Below are 20,802 nucleotides of genomic sequence, written 5' to 3' on the forward strand. Positions count from 1 at the left end.
TAACAAACTGATGAGAAGCATCTAAATGCAGTCTATATGACCTAGCCAATGTTGTGCCCACTTTGGCAAAATTTTATCACCAGGCAAGTGAAAATTATGAACTGGCTTGCACACGTCATATCAGCATGATCATATATTACGTAAGTAATTTCCCTTCAGCTGTTTCATTTATATGCTTTTGAATAATATCTTTAAAATAGTATGCTTCTGAAGTTCCAATATCTTAATTAAATTTGTCTGCAGCAATTTGAACGACTTTTCCAGTTTGCTCGAAGAATTGAGGATTTGATGTACACACTCACCCCTGAAGAGGTTAGTGTTTTGAGTGCGTGCATAATCCCTTAATTTTCAACATGAATGCCTCTTATTGCTGACAGCTAGTCTGAATTACTGTTGGCAAAGATGGTGTTTCATCACACCTTAGATCCTTGGACTTCTGATACAATTTTGTTTTGAGTGAATGTTGTATGTAGGAATTGCACCCCTCCTATATCCACAGTGAATACCAATCCCTCTCCCTTCCTTTTCTTTCTTTCTTTTATGTATTTGTAAGTGATAATATGTGCATTTCTGCATGCTTTGAAGCAGTTGTAACATGCTGGACAATAAAGTTTCCTGGAGATTTTCAGTTATTTGATTGGGTTAACATCTGTGAGAGGAGAGTACAAATTATGTATTTGATGTTTCTATACTCATTCAGGGGTTTATCCAATAACATTTCACCTATAATGAGGCATGAGCACCAAGTATATCATGTTTTAGGGACATTGATCCTTCAGAAATCATTTATGCCCTCTGTACTTGTCATCATTTTTAATGTTTGTAACCACCTGTATATTTTGTCCAGCTTTCAGCATATCGTGGTGTGTGGGTGTATGTGAATGTTAAGTTGTATAATGTTTTCACATGTATGGAGATAATTGAGGTGAATTAAGGTGAAGTCAGTGAACAGTTGAGTGAAAAAGTCAAACTTTGGCATTGACTAGGCTGAAGAGGAGCTAACAGCGGACTTAGAGTCAACTGCGCAGTCAACTTTAGAAAACAGGAGCAAGTTAGGTCAATTGTTGAGTGAAGAGCCGACTATGGGCATCGGCTGAGCTGACTGTGGACAACCGACTGGAAAGTCAATTGTTCGAGCCAGTTGACCCATATTTGGGATTTAGCCTGAAGCTAATTTTGAGAGTTTAATTAGTGGCCTAAGTGAATGAAATTTTGGACCCAATTTTAATATGCGGCCCGTGATATGAAAAATATAAAATGATGCTTAGAACCCATTTTGGGGAATTGAAGATGGATTAATAAATGGGCTAAATTGGCCACTCAACTAGGTTATGTGAAGGTTAAAATTGTGCCAAACTGTTGATAGTCTGGTAGTGAATATTGTAGAGGGTGTACATATGTACGTGGTTGCTAGAATGGCCAATATGTGTAAGGAGAAAAAAGTTGAAAAAGCTGGAGGTTTCTTCAGCAAAGCTGATAGCTCCTTCGGCTTTAGGCTAAAGATGAGCATGAACAGTTATGAGCAGGGAATATTGATGGACTATTGACCAAAGAAATAGGTAAGCTGAGTGGATTTAGGGCCTGCAAAGTAGTGATATGCTGACTAATATTGTGCTGGCTGAAAGGTTGTCAATACGTGCCTTGGGTGTTAGATGCACTTGCTTTTTGTTTCAATTATTGCTGAACCCATATTTTCCTCGAAAGAAATAATAATAAGATCTGAATAAATTTCAGATTCCATTCCAGCTTGGATTGTCAAAAATGGATCTTCGGAAGGTGGTGAAGTCCAGCTTATCTGGGGTATGTTGTTTATAAGCTTCACCATCTGTTGCCTTTGTTTCAAAAAATGGTTCAATATTTCATATCTTGCATTGTACAGGTTGACAAGTCTATCACGGCAATGTATAAGAAATTGCAGAAGAACTTAACCTCAGAAGAGCTGTTGCCATCTTTGTGGGATAAATGCAAGGTACACAGCATCTTCTAGATTGCTTGTTCACACTCTTGTAGCTTGCTTTAACTTAAAAAACTTAATCGTGACAAACATTGGTCTGGAAGTGGCAAAAATTCTGATGTTCATTTTCTGTATCAACCTAATTTTAGAGCAGCAGTAAGTGGGAGGAGACTGAAATTTGGGAAAATGTTGAACCTGGCCTAAAGCAATATCTTGAACCTAAATTATGAAATAACAGAAGTGTTTTAGTATGATGCATATATGAAACCATCAGCAGATTAACGGTTCACTTGGAATGTCATGTATCTTATGTTGCTTAGGGATGGTAATAGATTGGGTTTGGGACGAGTTTAGCTAAAGCATTATCTTATGCTGACATAATTTTGAAAGCTCTTCCTATTTCCATCCTACCATATGCATATCACAGAACGGGGAGCTGTCAAATACACCAGTTGCATGTAACATGAGAAATGATTGCATTAAGGGTGTTTTGCTTGATATGCATCAAGAATCAGAGACTTGAAAGTACTAGAGATTCTGCAAGGCATGCTATCAGAAAAGCTTATTTAGATCAACAAAACAGCATTAGCAGCAAGATGCAATTAGTTTGATGAGAAATGAAAAGGAATACTGAAATTTTGAGTTGCTAAAGCCAATTCTCATGACTGGTTAAGTAACCTTGTCCAATCTCATGAAGTGAGTTAAGACAATTAAAATTGGCATACAACAGCATACCAAGCCTTTATTCAACTATGCGGGTACAATTAGAATTGGCATAGAACTTAAATATATATTTATACAGTCAATGTTAAAATAATTCAAGTAGCAATATTTGTATGTATATTTTGATAATTGGGGAAACATAACTTTTTATATTATGTTATCGCATCATAATACAAATTATTTTCATTCATTGCCATCCTATGTAATTCTTCCATATGAAGATGGTGTTAGAACTTTATGTCATCATTCCCTCACTAAAGGGTTATGTCAAGAAGGGCATCTAATGTAAAATTTTGCCACATTATTCTTTTGCACAGATTTGTAATGTCAATGTAACTTTCATTAGTCAGTTGACATATAAATACCATGACACTGACCATAACTTTGTGATAAGGCACAGTTGATGAGAATATTTATGATATTTTTTATTTTGGGGGTGAAGTGACCTAAAAACCGTAACTCACTTCTCTCCAGTAATCCATTTGTAAACCAAATGTATATGTATGATAACCCTTTTTCTTAGGATTGGGGCAGGTTAGGGTCTGATTTTCCCATCAAATTGCCATCTCTAATGTTGGTGATCACCGTCACAAGCCTTTTTGTCACTGGTTGGGGCAGGCTAGATGAATTATAGCTGTCCTCAGTCATCTCTATCTTTGGTGTAGCACAGAAAAAGCTTTGATTCTGCCTTAGCTATTATGGAAGTTACTCCTTGACCTTTCTTCTGAGAGGTGAATTTTCTTCTCAAAAGGACACATTTTTCATTTATTTTAAGTTGGGATTGAAAGAAAAAGAGAAGAGGGGGTGGGGGGAGAACCACTTTTACATTTTACCACAACAATAACATCATCATCAATCAGGTGAACAACTTATGGTGGTAGGTCATTTTGCAATTGGTGCAAAAGGTCCGGGAAACAAAGGCACAAAATTTAAAATGTAGTGTCATTTATTTCATTTCATTTTGGTTGTTTTGACAAAGAAAATGATAATCACGTAGCTTGAGCTTCTGCTTCCTTGTGATTGTTCTTGTGTAGCACACCAAAAGTAGAATTGAAAAGAAGAGATAAAGATTACCTATTTGCAACTATCTAACAATGGCTATTGTAATTGTGGGCAGAAGGAATTTCTGGACAAGTATGATAGCTTTGGACAACTTGTTGCCAAGGTGTACCCCACCGAAACTATTCCATCTGTAGCTGAAATGAGAGATCTTTTGGCCTCCATGTAGAGAAAATTACTTTGCGGGTAAGATAAATTTTCAGTCACCTTGCCCCTTTATATTTTGTTGATTGTTTGGGGCATGTCAAGGTTTAGCATTTACAGTTAAAAGATTATTTGTTGACTGGCATTTCATGTTGCTTGTTGACTATAAATTTATACATAAGTAGTCCATCCTTTATTGAGTTTAAATTTGCTGCATAATGCGGGTTCTTCTCATTCCAACCTTTACCTTTGCGCTTTTTTTTTTTTTTTTTTTTTTTTAACTTGGTTCCTTGTGGCTGGCTCTCTTCAGCAATGTTTGAGCATTTCTACCATCCTAAGGAGCATTGTTATAAATTTCGTACCATACCATACCGGCCAAGTGCTAGACAAAAACCAATATGATAATTTATCGTTTTTGTTTAGGTTAGATTATGGGTTGATACGACATTGGTACATCTAGGGATGAGTAAAATTTTGATTTAACTAAAATAACCAAATTGAATCAATGGAAATTACTGATTAAGTTCAGTTTTAGCTAAAGATTGATTTAGTTCGATTTTTAAGTTTAGTAATTTCGGTTAAGTTCGGTTTTTATATTAAAAAAAATAAAATAAAATACCCAAATGTCATTTTTATTTAAGAATTTTTTTTTAATTGCCTAATATTATTTTTACTCAATTAATAGATCTTTTTAACTGAGTAATATTTTTAGACTGAAATTTGTTTACAAGGTTAATTGAATAAAAATTTATTTTTAATTGAGTAATTTTTTGTATTGGATTAACATTTATTTTTATTTGAGTAACATTTATTTTTAATTTTTTTTATCATTTCAATTTTTTTTGTATTTGTTTGGTGTTTTCTAGTTTTTCGGTTTGTTTAATTGATTTTTTTCATTTTTAAGACAGGTTCAGTTATTTTGATTTTAACATTTTTGGTGAGTTCGGTTACATGCTCACCCCAGAATTACGTCTAGAGATAGTGAAACGCAGGATCCCAGCCTTGCTGGGGACAAGTCCCCTGTTAAATGAATGAATAATGGTATTATTATTGCCGACCATCCATTATAGCCTTGTTACTTCGGTTTCATAGTCATTGCCTTTCTCTGATTTTTACAATCAAAGGACAGTAAAAAAAAATGCACAATTTGTTTTAAATAATATTATTTTAAAAAGTACCATTTGAAAGGAACAAACTATTTATGAAGAAGATATTACCTAAATTGTACATAAATGAAAAGAAAAATATTATTTATACATCTTGAGTTACACAAAAGTGTATCAATGATAAAAAAGTCTCTGATGAGGAATATAGAGGTGCGTGAGGCATGGAGGTGATGGGTATTTTGATTATAATACCTTTTTATGTAGTCTAAGATGTATAAAAGTGATGTACAAATAGTATGATTCAAATGAAAAATAGATACGGTATAGAATAAAAATAAAAAAATATTATTTTTTAAAGAAAAATAAAAATATAAAAAAATGTGTAAATAAAAAAATAAGATTTTTTATATATATAATTTTTAATATAAAAAATAATTATTTAATCAAACAAAAACATACATTTTATAGTAACATAAACATAAGTTAATTCTATCTTTTTAATATGGTCATTGGATGATATAGATGGAATTACTTCCCTCTTTAAAGTGGTTGTGGGATAAAAATATATTTTTAAATTAAAAACTTATTTTCAATATTTTTTTAATATTGTGAAACTATTTTGGAACATTTTGAAAATACATAAATGGTTTGGAATTTTTTTTTCTTTTTTTTTTTTGTGTGTGTGTGTGTTTTCTTTAATACTTTAGGATAAAAAAACGTTTTGAAAATGTTAAAATGGTACCATTTCAATATTTCCATTTCCGTGCATAAGAGAACATTCCTACTCTTACCTATAAAGCTATAGTCACAAATTATTTACCCAAGATCTCCCACGTACAGGTTGTCATAAGTTAAAAAGAATCTCATAAAGCAAATCCTCTAATTTCACCCTCACTCTCAATGCGAAGTGTGAATTGGAAGATTAAAAAAACAATAAGGTCAAGAAAAAGATAAATAAAGTGATTAGATATTGTTGACAGGAGGATGTGCACTCCCACTAACTTTATTCCTTACTTTATATCTCGCCATCTCGCGTTATATCAACTCTTACACTATAATCTTCCTTATTTCTATACCTATCAATATTCATATCAAGTGTGGTATCCACCTTGTTAGGGGTATGACATTGGGAATTACGTTTGAGATGATTTAATAAATATAATTATTATTGAAGTTGAGCCTTCGTAAATAACATCAAGTTACTATTGTCAGACTAGTAATGTCATTTGAGTCATAAAAATTAGTCAAGCCTATCGAGCGCCTCACAAAAAATAGGCAAAAAAATAATTTTACCCCACCCACTTTACAAATTTGTAAAACGAGCCACTACCCCCCCTCTCTGCGCGTCTCCCCTGCCATGGCCGCTGCCTCGCCTCTCTGTCGTGCCTCGCCTCGATCACCTCTCAGCCATCACCGCCTCACCTCACCTCCCCTACAGTAGCGCGAGACAGCAATAGTAGAGAGGTAACAAAAACGAGGCAACTACAGCAAAACATGACAGAGAAGCGAGGCAACAGCCATGGTAGAAGAGACGGGCACAGCAGTAAGGGAATTCATGGGAGGGGGAGGGAGTGAGCAAGGCATGGGACAAAATTGTCTTTTTGCCTCTTTTGATAAACCCGTCAGTAAACCCGTCGAGCTTTCTAACATTTTTCCATAAAAATAATCATTTTGTATAAGTAAAAGATAAATTTGATTTCGTGGACAGTACCATTCCTGCTGCTCTTTGAGTTAACCAAATTATATCAATTAACTTCTTGAAGCTATTAACTCTATAAATAGACCCAAAATGTCATCTCTTCTCTCTTTAATGCATCACACATTAAAAAAGGATAACAAAATTACGAAAAATTTCTGAATGCTAGAGATAATTTAAAAGTCTACTCATAATATGACTGCCATGTCACCAAACAAAAATTGCCAGTCAGCAACAGAAATTTCAAGACAAGAGAAAACCAAGAGCCAACAACTTGGCAACATAAAGCACACAGCCAGCACCACTAATAATCCTCTCTAATCGAACAGACTGAAGCCCATATCCTGCGAGACAAAGGAGAAGAACCAACACACAAAGTCAGCCAACCAAGTCTACTTTTGACGGGAAAGGGTGTTTGTTTACCACAAGTCAAGATAACAAATAACTTACCCCATCTGATTCCTCTTCTACTTTCTCCTCTTTCTTTGGCTCTTCTGCGGGAGCAGCAGCGGCAGCAGCAGCACGGCCGCCGCCGCCACCAACAGCCGCCACTGCAACACCACCGCCACCACCAGCAGGAACTGAGGCCAATTTTTCTCTTCCACAAGCAATCAGTTCAGTGATGTCTTTTCCCTCTACTTCTTTCAAGAGGAATTCAATTTTCTCATCATCAGCCTCAGCGCCAACTGTCCCAAAAGAATAAAGCAAAAATAAATGAAATGTTTTCATTCAGACAGCTAGCTAATCTACAACTGTCCAAACAAAACCAAAAATTCCTGTATCGGTATCAATATTCACGCAGTTAAAGAACCCCAAAGGGCTCGCCCTGATCTGATGAGGTCAGATAACTGCATCAGACTCTTAATCATTATCCAAATTGATAGCCATGGTCAATGAAACATTACATTAGATTCAAATGGATAAAGGCAACTATAGTTGGGGAAAATAGACGAGTGAAAGAGGAACACGAACACAACTGTAGTATTAATAATAATCACACCTCCATGTCCAACCATCTGCATAGTTACCTGAGCCCTTTGATACAAACAGAAACATTCAAGATTTAAATAAGCTTCTGTACCTGAGTTAAAGATCTGGGAAACACAAGAAATTACTCAACTGTTTGTAATTCCATTACAAGAATCTATGAGTACCACAAATCATTAACTCTATTAGCAAACCTTACAACACACCTAGCAACATCGAGTGCAACATTGTCAGCAACCACAATGCTAAAGCCAATCCAAAAAATATCCACCGACACCCAATTGACAAATCGCAACTCTAATACCAACATATAATAACAATCAGTTTTCAGAACAAGTTTGCCCCCCTTTTATAAAAAAAAATTAATTGCCCCCCTTTTATAAAAAAAAATTAATTGCCCCCCTTTTATAAAAAAAAATTAAGGACATTTTGCTCCATCTATAAAAGCAACATTGCCCCACCACCAAGGATTACCTGTTATCCAAATTGGTTCATAGGTAGGGGGACGGTGTTGTGGCTAAACAATATATGCTCGTTTTTTCTCGCACAATTAATACAACCTAACTACTGCAATTCTGCTAATTAGAAATTCAACAACAGCTGCTCATGCAATAAAATAGATCGAAGCCCAGGAATATACAGATATATATAATATTATAACCGAAAACAAATAGAAAATATAAACCCACCCCACAAGACAGAAAACAATTTATCATATCAAGAAAATAATATAATCAAAACAAGAATACACACACATATGTAAAAAGTTCTGAGAGAGTGTCTTTCACCTTTTAATACCAATATTAAAACAGTTTCAAGAGACGAAACAAACACACCGCGATCGAATCTAGACGAGACGCAAATCACCCTCGAAACATGTTTAACGGAAAATATAGACCAAAACCACGAAATTATACTAACATTCCTGATTAATTATCATCTTTAACACTAAAGCTAAGAACAGTATACAGACGGTAAACGATTATGGTACGGACGTAACTAGACGAGACGGTACCTGAACCGAGAATGTGTCTCAAATCATCGGCGCAAGGGCTGGCGTTGCCTCCCAACACGGCGAGCAAGTACGCAGCAATAATCTTCATCGTTCTGAAGCTGAAAACCACAAAAACAAACCACACTATGAATTCCTTCAGATCTGAAAGCCACAATAACAAAAAACTCTATGAATTCGTTTAGAAACAGAGAGGTAATTTAAATCAATTCACACACACACACAGAAGCGTACCGATTGATTCCGATGGGCACTGGTGTGACGAAGCGAGAGAGAGAGAGAGAGGCGCACCGATTGATTCCGATGGGCACTGGTTTGACGAAGCGATGAGCCAACATTGAGAGTGGAATTTATATACAATACCTTAGGGTTTTAGGTTTGGGCTCCGAAATTACCTTTCTCCCTTCTTCAAAGAAGGGCCCAATCCCATAGCCCATTTCAACAAAAGCTGGCTTTGACATGGACTCAAGGGTCGGCCCAATTAGAGTTAAAAAGAGGGGGTCCAGAATATATTTCTTGTTATATATTATATATTTATATATAATAATCGAAATTATGCTTTGCAAATAGTATTTGAAAATTATCTCATATCTCTTTTTTTAAAAATCATTTGAATATTATCAATAATTTTAAAAATACCATAAAAATAAAGATTATGCAAAACAAATTTATATAAGACGAATAATCAAGCTCTGCGTGTTACACAAATTTTTTTTAATCGATTTATACATCTATATATTTATTATTTAATCTTATAAAAATATTAAAATATAGATTGATATATATTTTGTAATTATTTTAAACTAATCTAATTACGAGTTTTAAATTAATTTTTTGTACTAATTTAGTTAAAAAAATTATAATTTTATAGGGACCCTTTAAACGCACTTCCTAGGATGTCACCATTTTGAAAAATTAGTTTTTTTTTTCTTTACCTAATATTTCTAAGATAACAATGCTAAATACAAAAAATGTATAGATCGAACTTAAATAATAAATATAACAAATAAAGGTTGGAACCATTGTTCACATCATATTAAGTAAAAAAAATTTTGAAGATACAATCTTTATGTGATTCAAACACTACTTTAATTTAGACTTATGAAAGTGATTTTAAAATAATGATTTGTACTGAGACTAACTTAATTACCAAAAGATATTGAATCCCTCACCCAACAAGTTTTGGACAAATTTAGACGTAAGGACATATTTTGGATGTACTCGACTTTAGATAAAACTGATGATGATCGGCTCCAACCATCATCAATAATTAACCCATTTTTTTCACTTTTTGGATATTATTTTTATATAACACTTCTCTATATGTATTTTTATTTTTTTTTAAATCTGACTACAAATAATAGTAATCTTATTAAGAAAATTCAACTATATTTTTCTTTAAATTAGAATTACTAATAGTGTGGAAGTAATGAGAATGGGAATAAGAATGAGAATAGAAATAGAATTGAATGACCATTTTATTCTAAACCCTAAATCCTAATTTACACATATATATAGGGCAGCCCCAAGTTGAAATACTGGGAGCCCAAGGGCAGGCAGGGTGTAGAAAACGGATGTTTCCCCAACTCTTGACCTTTAATTATCAATGAAGAGAGGTCCATCCAATCCAGAAAGTTAGCTATATTGTCCAATTCTCAGATGGCAATAAAGGACAATAAGTAGGCCAAAGCCAGCCTTAAAGCAGCCAAATCACTGAAAGCTTTTCTTCACCTAATTATAAAGAAGAACGTTGCAAATTCATACATATAGAGGGTGTTAGGGGATCTATGGATACATCAATGTACAGCTTTTAGTAGAGAGATTCAAATGCAACTACTGATTGTAGTGTCACCTTTGATCTGAACACTGCCTGCTTCTGAAATCTTCGGATAAAAGCGTATCAGTTAGTTGTTGAAGCCTCTTTGCACCAGGACCGGGCCTAAATTCTGAATCATTGCCTAGCAAGGAGCAGGGGTCGGCCCCGTCGTGTGAGCTCCCGATACACCACGCGCCATGCGTGAATCGGTTTGTGCGGCCTAAAAGCTCTTTGTCGATCCTGTCTAAAACGGGATCGTCCTTTGCAAATTTTCGAGCAAATGGGGCGCTGCTGTTGACCATCTTATCGAAGTCCTTGATGGTCAAATAGCGAGGATGCTGCTTCGGAGGACTATCCCAAGCAATGTAGTGGAGATCATGACCGATTGCAGTGCTGCGGAATTCGTCTGTGTTGCATATGACAGTATGGAAATAACCCTCAGGAGAGGAGATGAAATTTGAGTAGTACATTAGGATTGTTCGTGGGAGATTATCCCATCCCCATATACAGTGCTCTACAAAGGTCCGAGTTAGCATCACCCATGCTGAACCTGCATATGGAACATGACATGCCAGAATTGAAATGTTCAAATTCAGTTAGTTGAATACCAGTTTTAGATGGTATCCATAAATGACATAAAACAAGATCAATCAATTAAATGCAGTTGTGCAACATATTATGGTTCATGAATGGAAATCAACTTCTACTTGTTAAATTTAGTACTATTTGACACCAGGCACATGTACCCTTCATGCCTCCCTGCCCGAGAGACAGTGAGGGAGACAGATTGGGGAAGGGGCAGTGGAGGTGGAGGATCAACAAGCCAATTTGACTAGTCTGTCAAGATACTCAGTTTTCATACCTTAAAACCTAAGTTGAAATCCAGACTTCCAAAGCTACAGTCAACAAGCTAGACATACTCGTAATTTTGTAGTTCTAAAAAATTGTGTCATAATTATATTGCATCCTTTTTCCAAGCAATATTTCCCATTTTATAGTGCCACTATGGTCTCCAGGTGAAATTCATTAACTTTGTCAAAGTTCTGCATGAATCTCCGGGTGAAATTCATTAAATTTCTATAAGTTTCAAGTTCACGTTTCTATGTTGTTCCAACCATTACCCGAAAAAGTGACCTTTACTTGGGTCAAGAAAAAGCAAGAAAAATAACGAGCAAAAAGAAATCTATTTGAGTAGCTATTATATCAAGAAGAGTACAAAGTGTGGGTATAATTAAATATAAGAACTAATCAACAACAACAACAACAACATATCCAGCCTTTATCCCACTATGTGGGGTCGGCTACATGAATTCTAGACTTCCATGTATTTCTATCTTTTGTCATATCTTCATTGAGATCCATACACTTCATATCAAACTTTAATGTCTCCCTCAAAGTCTTCTTAGGTCTGCCTCTACCTCTTTTTTTGATTAATTATTCCATTTCATCAACTCTCCTCACAAGAGCGTCTCTTGGTCTCCTTCTCACATGACCAAACCATCTTAGTCTAGTTTCTCTCATCTTCTCCTCTATTGGCACTACTCCTATCTTATTACGAATAACTTCATTTCTAATTTTATCTTTTCTTATATGGCCGCACATCCATCTTGTTGACATTGCTTTCAAGTTATTGATTGAGTTTAGTGATCTTGTTGGTGGCTCTGTATCAGGGTTTTTGGTTCACACCTGACCAACATTTCATTATTTTACAAGTACTACGGTAATGCTGAAGCAATGACAGTGCAGTTTTCTTTTTAGTTCTTCTTTCCTGAAATTGGTGGTAGTATACCTCTCCATAACCTACAGTTAAGGGGCAGTTGGTAACTTAATTTCCTCTTTGCTTTTGCCTACCATATTTTAGTTTTCCTATTCATTGCTCCTGCTTAACTGGTTGATCGTTGCTTAAGTTTTTCTTTTCATTTCTGTGGTACTCGAAGGGTATGGTCATAGTTAGTTAATTGCTTTTCTCTTTCCTGATGAGTGTACCTTTCCTAATTAGGATTCCTTAATCCCAATTTAATTAGGATTCTAATGGAACCTACTACTAAAGGATTATCTAAAAGATAAACAAAACAAAAGAAAGAAATAAAATAAATCAGTGTTTTCAAAAGTGCTAAATGCAAAAGGACTACAGAGCTTAAGCACAAACTGCAAAACAAAGCGAAAGCTTAAGCGGAGTGAAGCGTGCGTAAATGAAATAAAAAGTATAAAATCTTAAAAGCATACAAAATATACAACATAAAAAATATACACTACTAAAAAAATCATTAGACAAACCTAAATAAGAATGAGGGCTGCAAATTTAACAAAAAGTGAGGTAGAATTGTTCTTTTATACTTTATACCAGTTTAAAAGTTCATATAATCATAACAAAAAAAAAAGCATCCTAAATTTCCAACAATCCCCAATTAATCAACCCCTAATTTACAGCAATCTCTGATCCTTCAATCCCTAATTTACACCTATTTACATGTTCCTTCAATATTTGTTGCCTGGTAAATACAGCTGAATCTTTTTTTAAAAAAAATGTATATATAATTTTATTCATATCTTTTTAAGATCTGATAACAGCTTTTTTAGGGTAAAGATTCCATACAAGCAACCACACCATTGCAAAAATTTAAACAAATCCAACCATTAATATTGTCTGATTAAAAAAAAATATGTATTTTCTGAAGTGCGCTTTTTAGTGCTTCGAAGCTCAAGTAAAAGCACGCTTTAATCGTGCTCAGCTAAAGTCACTGAACTTCACACAAAAAAACCCCTAAGCATGCTGCACACATTGGCGCATAAAGCAGGCTTAAGCACATTTTTTTAAACACCAAGTAAACAATACTAATTCCTAATATCTACTTTTCTGTCCCATATCAGCTGTCTCATTTTGTTTCAAATTTCAAAGTACACAGCTGAAACAACCATATCTATTTAATTCATTACTGAATAAGAAGTCCACATGGTGTTCCACAACCTCATTATTGTCTGATTGGTTTAACTTACCAGTAAATAACTTGAAGGATGTAGGAAGTGACCGGCGCTGACTTGTCCATGCAAGACTGGATTTTTTTGATAGGTAAAGCGCTGGATCAACTATGATTGACTTTGCTCTCTGGTTTCTGCATTAACCAAAATTAAAATGAGATGGAGAAAAATAACTCCATGCTATGTTTGTATACACATGTTACTTACAGTTTCCAACCATGAAGTTGTGTATGTTCTATAAAGTTCAGGTTTCTGGACAAATTAGAAAAAACATGCAGTAGATCTGCACAGCAAGAACACAAGTCAGATATTTTTCATGCAACAACAAAACAAAATCCTCTGATAGATGACAACTTTCTTGAGGAATTGTCTAGAGAAATGTATAAATCAATTAATTCTATAGAAAAAGCTAAGTGAAATCCCATTTTTTGTTGTGGAAGTCTTTAACTTTCCATCTAAATAACTAAAAGAGGTTCAACCTAACAAATAGGCCTGTCAATGGACTAGATTTGAACTAGATCCGCTCCAGATCCATTACACCAGATCCAGCAAATAATGTTCTAGTCCAGATCCATTTATAATTGGACTGGATCCCATGGATCTGGATCTTAGTGGACCTAGACCAGATCCATTTTTTAAACTTCCCTTTGTATTTTTATATATAATCACATGTACATACATGTATTTATTTATACATGAATATGAAAATACATATATTTATATGCACACAAACATATATACATATATAAACAAAAGTACACAAATATAATCCGTATATTTCTATACATAATTGCATGTATATATACATGTACATACACATATATTATTAATAATATCCAAAATGCATTATCACTGTATATATATTCGTATATATTTATACATATATACATATATACGAATATGTATACATACACATACATATACCCATATGCTTATATGTATACATGCATACATATATATGCATTATGTGTATTTACATATATACGTGTATGCATATGTATGTATGTACATGTATAGTATATATATGTGTGTGTGTACAGTGGTGGAGTCAGGAACTTGGGTCGGGAGAAATCTCAAGTCTGTATACTAAATTTTTTTGGCATTACTTAATTGCCTTTTATTTTTTTTATTTCAAGGGGGGCAATTATTAGAGGTCATAATAATTTATATGCACAACGCTAAGGGGCCAAGGGCGATTTTAGAAATTGGCCGGGGGGGGTGGAATTGTGCACCCTCACATACATGTAGTTCCGCCCTCGTGTGTGTATGTTTACATATGTACACTCATTATATTTATGTACATATGTAAATATATGTGCATATCTATATGGACGTATATATATATAATACATACATACATGTATATACACACATTTACATTTGTACACGTATTATACATACATATATTTCATATATGTATACATATAATGCACGTATGCACAAATACTATATTATGTATTCCAACCATGTATGTATTGTATGCTTATGTATAAATATATGTATATATGTACATACAAATATTTTAACAAATATATGTGAGAATAAAATAATTTCAAAAATGTTTAATTAAATAATAAATTTAAAAATATAAAATTTTATTTTGTCCTAAATACTTATCTAATGGATTTGGATCTAGTCCAGATCAATCAGATCCATTTATATACGGATCTAGTTGATCAAATGGATCTGGACCTTCTGGATCTGAACCAGATCCGGTCCATTGACAGGGCTACTGGCAAAAACAAAAAGGAAAAGAAAACTAAAGAAGGTTCAACGAAGTATGCAAGCAGTGCCATTTCAGAAGATGCTAGCCAATAAAAAAATATTCATTCGTAATAACCATCAATAAAATGCTTTTCTGCACAATCATATGGTAATATAATCAAACTACAAATCACATACTATAATTGTCACCAGCAGTTCAACACCGTATCCTAGTTGTTGAAAACCATAAAGCCACATGCCATCTGACCCATATTTCTACCTTTTTGTTAAGTACTTTATTCTACTTGATAAATAAAACTAGGTAGGTTATTTGAGATTAAGATTTCAGTTTGACCGATTTCTCATCCAAACAGTTAACACTGTATCTCCCAGTGTTATTAAAGGCTCAAGGCGCACAAGGGTCTTGGAGCCAGAGGTGCAAAACGCAAGGTGAGGCGCGAGTCTGGTGGAACTAGGCGCAAGTTAATAAAAATATATATATATATATATGTCCTAGTTGAAGAAAAATGTATAAAATAGGTCCTAACTTCTAATAATATTTTAACAAGCATGTTATAAAAAAAAATATAAAATTCAACATATGCTAACTATGATATTTCCATACTGGATCTGGATCTTTTCTTCTACCAGCAGAGCTACTATCAAGATTAGGATCAATAGTGTTGGATGACATTTTAAATTTTTGATTTCTACAAGATTCACAACATGTCAACAACAATACCGCTCTAAAGACCATCTAAAGAAAAATAAAGAGATAATACTCGAACTCAAACAAGTACCAATCATCATGCAAAGTTCTAAGTAAACACATAAACACTACAAGTCCACAATCAAGAAAATGTTTTCATTTTGAAAAATACTATTTTTCTAAGTCTAGAAGATTAGCACATTATAAGGAGACATATAAGAAAATATTTTCATTTTGAAAAACTATCTCCCGGTATTTTGATAGCTAATATTCATTGTTGTTAAAATGATTTTTAATGAATTTTTCAAGAAATAGTATATATGTATTTTGGAGGTGGTAAAATCGCTAAATCCTAAGTTTGTACTAAGACCAAAATTCTATTTTCTTATTGTTATAGATTTTGATTTTTTAGATATTTTTATTAAATCCAAATGGGGGGTACTTTCTTATTTATATTTATGTATTAAAGTAAATGGACTAAAGAAATGTAAATATGTTATAATGTATACATGTTGGAACCGAGAAGAGGGGAGGCTGGAACCAAGAATGGCAACTGGTTTCGGTGGGCAGTGGACATCTATGAGGCGCACCTTTAACATCTATGAGCCCAAGGCTGCGCCTAAGGGCCTGGGTGCGCCCAAGCGCGCCTGGGCAGATCTCGCACGCCTGGTTTGTTTCTAGGCGCCAGGCTTGCGCCTAGGCGTGCACCTTTAATAACACTGGTATCTCCACATCATTAAACATGCTATATTATGCAGCCTTACCTACTTAAAAATATTCATCTCCTAACATGATCAAGTAAAGACAGAAAACAATAGGCTCAAAGATGTTTGAATTCTTCAATTTCCAATATCATCTGTGCATCTCAGTGGCAACTATGAGCAAAAGTTGTGTGTGTGTGGGGGGGAGGAGGTACTAAAATATAAAAGCTTGTGAATCATTAACCTGATAATTTTTTTAACACAATAGGTGTTCAGCAGAAAAATAGCATGCCATGTTTTGTTATAGCAAAACAAATGGGATAACTTGTCACTGTTGATTTTTTTTCAAGACCATTTAGAGAAAACTAACAAATAAAACCACAATCGCCAAATGTTCCTTAAAAATAACAATCATGATTAGGAAGCAAATAAGAAGCAAACCACGGCACTAACCATCTTGTGTCATAAGAGGATAATCCGAAGCACTGAGGTTTATAAACCAGTCCCAGCTTAAGCTCTCCTTCAATAAAATAGCAATTGCCTGTAGCGTACAAGCTATCATTGTTGGGCCCTTATACGTCACCAAATTCGACTGTGCCATTACACGCACATTCTCCACTTTGCGGAAAATCATATCATTCTTCACCGCCATGGACAAATCCAATCTTTCACGTGGTGGAGCCTCAAGATCCATATGTAGAATATATTGATTTCTTGGATGATACACAGCCTGCAAAGTCCTCAACATTCTTTGACTGTCACCCTTTGTGCCTGAAATAAGATAAGCTAATCGAGGTGCCTCCTCCTTTTCCCAATTCGAGTCAAATGATCTCTTGAAATCAGTTTCTACAAAATACCCACCAGACTCCTCCCACTCCACAGACGAAACAATGTCTAATTGCAGTTGATTCCCACGGTAGGAAGATGAATATAACCCAAAAACAGCAGCCATAAGTAGAGTAATGGATACAAGCACACTGGCGAAAAAAGGAAGCACCCATCTTCTATCACTAAACCCCCTTCCTGAGTGGGAATTCACAATTTTTCTCATACTCCTCGTCTCTTATATACCAAACAGATATATGAAAAGTTTCTACGAACCCCACAAGCAAAAACTTCCGGAATCACAGACACCACAGATTAGAAAGAGGACACAACCGGACCAAAACTTTCAAAGAAGCAATAAGCTTCAACACCAAAATCAAAGACTTCACGTATATATGCACAGGACAGTAATAGAATCAAAGAAATCTCCTAATTAAGGAGAAGTACAAGAAACTGTGATTTCTGCCAGTGAAGACTGTAACCTTAGACCAAACTCTAACCTAAAAAATAAGATTCCCCACCTATAACAAACAGGTTCCAGGAATTCCCTCTCTGAAATTGCCACAGATCTAATCCTTAGCAAGTAAAATGTTACTTATTTCAAGGGCGGAAATAGCCACGAGTCTGCAACTTGGACAGTGATTGAAAGCGTGAATCAGAAACTTCAATTGAACAACGAATAGAAATGCTTACTCAAGAAGCCTTTCGCAGCTTCACAGGAGGAACTTTCGATGTCGTTATGGTTTTAGGGCAAACCACATATATATAGAGCGGGTTTGGAGTTGGTAATCGACCGTTCGCATTTGCTTGAATTGGGAGCAACGAAGGAACAAACAAATGGAAGTAAACGATTCCCCATGAAAACGCCTTTGCTGATACGCTTTGGGGACATGAAGAAATTCCCATCTTCGGTGGATTCAGCCGCACGGACGGTCCGATGGCGATGCTTTGGACCCATTTTGATGAGTTTGTTTGAACATTAACTTCAACCTTCTCGATTTGGAAAATTAACATTCAATTGAGTGTTTGGCTCAGCAGTCTGAACACTTGACCCTTTATTTTTATTTGAGTCTTGCTACAATTTTCCAAAAAGGTTTGCGCACGAATTTACTGAAAAATTGTCGGACGAATTTCACCTGTAAAAACTTTACTAAAAAATTTACAGATGAAGTCTACCCACATTGTGTGGCGAATTTCATCGCTGGGCGGATCCGCCCAATTCACCTATTCGAATTTTATTTAAATGTATGTGCGGTATTATCAAAGTGAAGATATTTTTGACACTTGATATTTTTAGTCATTTCGTACGTTAATTAATTGGGATAAAGTAGAATAATCTTTTTTATTTAGTAATTAGTTTATTAAAAATCAGTCTGAACATTTAGATCATTTATTATTATTTAATTACATATTTATTAAAAATTTAAAAATTACTAAACTTGTTTTAACAACATTTGGATAAATTGTCTTTCTAGCTTTTTCTCAAAACGTTGTTTTTGAACTTATTCCAATAACCAATATAATTATAATTTTGTCTTAAAAAATTCAACTATTTCCAAGTTTTTGTCTTTAAACATTATTCTCTCCTCCCTTTTATCTGTCATCATCGCAGCTTCTTCTATTGTCAACCTTTATCATCACAATTTCCATCTCTGGACGTCGCCTTCTCTATATATATATTTTTATATATATAACATATTTAATATATATATATATTAATATCTATTGTATTAATATATTTAATATTTTTATAAATTAAATCTAAATTTAAACCTAAAAGATTCTATTAATATATTTTTTAATAATTGTGTATAATTTAAATTGTAACAATTTTATTAGTTGGATATCAATTTATAATTTTTTTATTAAAAATTAGTATTTTTATAAATTTTATTTATATTATTCAATAACATGTATATTTTAATCTTTTTATTAAGTTCTAATAATTTATCAATTTTTTTAAACTAAACATATAATTATATAAATGACAGCTTAAAGTATATTATTCAAATATATTATCAAATTAAATGTTAAATAATTTTTAAACTTTATATAACTTATAAATAGAAAGACTTATAAATTGTGTGTAAAAAAAAAGTAAGCCAAACAACCTCTAAGTAAAAGAAAATTAAAGCTATATTTATTTTGTCTTCCATTTCCATATCGATTGAATAAAATTTTTCTACGAAGAATAATCGTTCACAATTATTTTATAGGATTATACGATAAAAAGTAATATCACAGTGGGAGCAACATTGGTACCTCAATGGCCTTTCAATGAGAGTCAATCTTAAACACATCTAAGGCTACAAGAGTGGACGGGATGTGAAAGGCAAAGTCAATATTTTTATCCGTGTACCTTTATGTTTTTTGTGTGATTATTTAATTTTTTTTAATTATATCCATGTATCTTCATTTTTGAGTTAATTTAATTTTTATTTTTTTAATTTTTATTTTTTATTTTTTATATGATAATTTAAATTTTTTATTATTTCGATTATGTCTATATAAAAAATAGAGTTAAATTGACTCATTTCATTTGACATATAAAAAAATAGATTAAATTGACTCATTTCAAATTTTTTTTTTTTACACGTTAAAGTATAGAGATTAAATTATTTAAAAAATGCAAGTACGTGCGTGTAATCGAAACAACGAAAAATTTAGGTTATCAGATGAAAAAAAATGTTAAAGTACAAGAGTTAAATTGAGTAAAAAATGCAAGTCTATGAGTGTAATTAAAATAACGAAAAATGTAAATAAGCATGCAAAAAAAAAATATGAAAGCATAGAAGCAAAAATATGTGTTTGGCCAAATGTGAAGAGTTCTATATGGAACATCCCCTTTGGTCTCCTTGTAGTCTTTTCTCTTTTTTCTTATACTCTAATTTGGGTGGGTGTACAAAGGGAAGGTGAAATATTTGAAAACATTTTTTTTGTTTTTATTATATTTTGTTCCCTTTTATTTTATTCAAACAAAATAAAAGTATATTACACCAATTCACCTTTCATTCTTTCGTATTAAGTTTTACCTTATTTCATTTATCCTTTTGTCTTTCTTGTTTCATCTAATATCACACTTCTCCTTAAAACATAACTCTAGGCAAAGTTATTGATGGTAGAATATCTTAACTCTAGGCAAAGTTACACAAATACCGTTTTCTTAAAGCTCTTTAAAAGCAACACATGTCCCAAGGCACTTGGATCTAAACTAAGATAAACGAGTACTTAAGACTACAAATCTAGACTAAGATCTAAACTAAGAGTATACCAGACCCTGGTGGAAGATCTAGTCCAAATGACAAGATCCTAATCCAAATTTAATCATCCATGTAGCATGTTCATGGTCCTCTAAATACTCTATAATATGACTATATAAAGATGTGA

At 33.6% G+C, this 20,802-nt stretch overlaps 3 protein-coding genes across 4 annotated transcripts in view; 1 reads left to right on the forward strand and 2 right to left on the reverse strand.

Moving 5' to 3' along the window:
- LOC127811997 (exocyst complex component SEC3A) overlaps positions 1-4,087 on the forward strand; it is a 90,802-nt gene extending 86,715 nt beyond the window's left edge. Inside the window, exons 21-25 of the mRNA XM_052352233.1 lie at positions 32-140; positions 244-312; positions 1,735-1,800; positions 1,880-1,969; positions 3,795-4,087. Coding sequence (XP_052208193.1) covers positions 32-140; positions 244-312; positions 1,735-1,800; positions 1,880-1,969; positions 3,795-3,905 — 445 coding nt within the window. The 3' untranslated portion in view covers positions 3,906-4,087. The remainder of the gene's footprint in view (positions 1-31; positions 141-243; positions 313-1,734; positions 1,801-1,879; positions 1,970-3,794) is intronic.
- Positions 4,088-6,854: 2,767 nt separating this feature from the next.
- LOC127810857 (60S acidic ribosomal protein P2-like) lies at positions 6,855-9,056 on the reverse strand. Of its 2 annotated transcripts, none has more exons than XM_052350428.1 (4): positions 8,916-9,056; positions 8,685-8,782; positions 7,133-7,368; positions 6,855-7,026 (listed from the first exon to the last, which is right to left on the reverse strand). In XM_052350428.1, the coding sequence occupies exons 1-4, from the start codon at positions 9,017-9,019 to the stop codon at positions 7,000-7,002; spliced, it is 465 nt and encodes a 154-aa protein (XP_052206388.1). In that variant the 5' UTR covers positions 9,020-9,056; the 3' UTR covers positions 6,855-6,999. The 2 variants fall into 2 exon arrangements, with proteins under 2 accessions (XP_052206388.1, XP_052206389.1); XM_052350429.1 differs by having other exon boundaries at positions 8,973-9,006.
- A 1,323-nt stretch (positions 9,057-10,379) lies between these two features.
- On the reverse strand, positions 10,380-18,447 carry LOC127812139 (beta-glucuronosyltransferase GlcAT14A-like). Its single transcript, XM_052352470.1, has 4 exons — positions 17,044-18,447; positions 13,684-13,759; positions 13,495-13,610; positions 10,380-11,047 (listed from the first exon to the last, which is right to left on the reverse strand). Exons 1-4 carry the CDS (start codon positions 17,639-17,641, stop codon positions 10,530-10,532), a joined length of 1,308 nt encoding a protein of 435 aa, XP_052208430.1. The 5' UTR covers positions 17,642-18,447; the 3' UTR covers positions 10,380-10,529.
- Between the last annotated feature and the right edge of the window lie 2,355 nt (positions 18,448-20,802).

Source organism: Diospyros lotus, chromosome 10 (genome assembly GCF_014633365.1).
Source record: "Diospyros lotus cultivar Yz01 chromosome 10, ASM1463336v1, whole genome shotgun sequence".
NCBI classification, from domain to species: Eukaryota; Viridiplantae; Streptophyta; class Magnoliopsida; order Ericales; family Ebenaceae; genus Diospyros; species Diospyros lotus.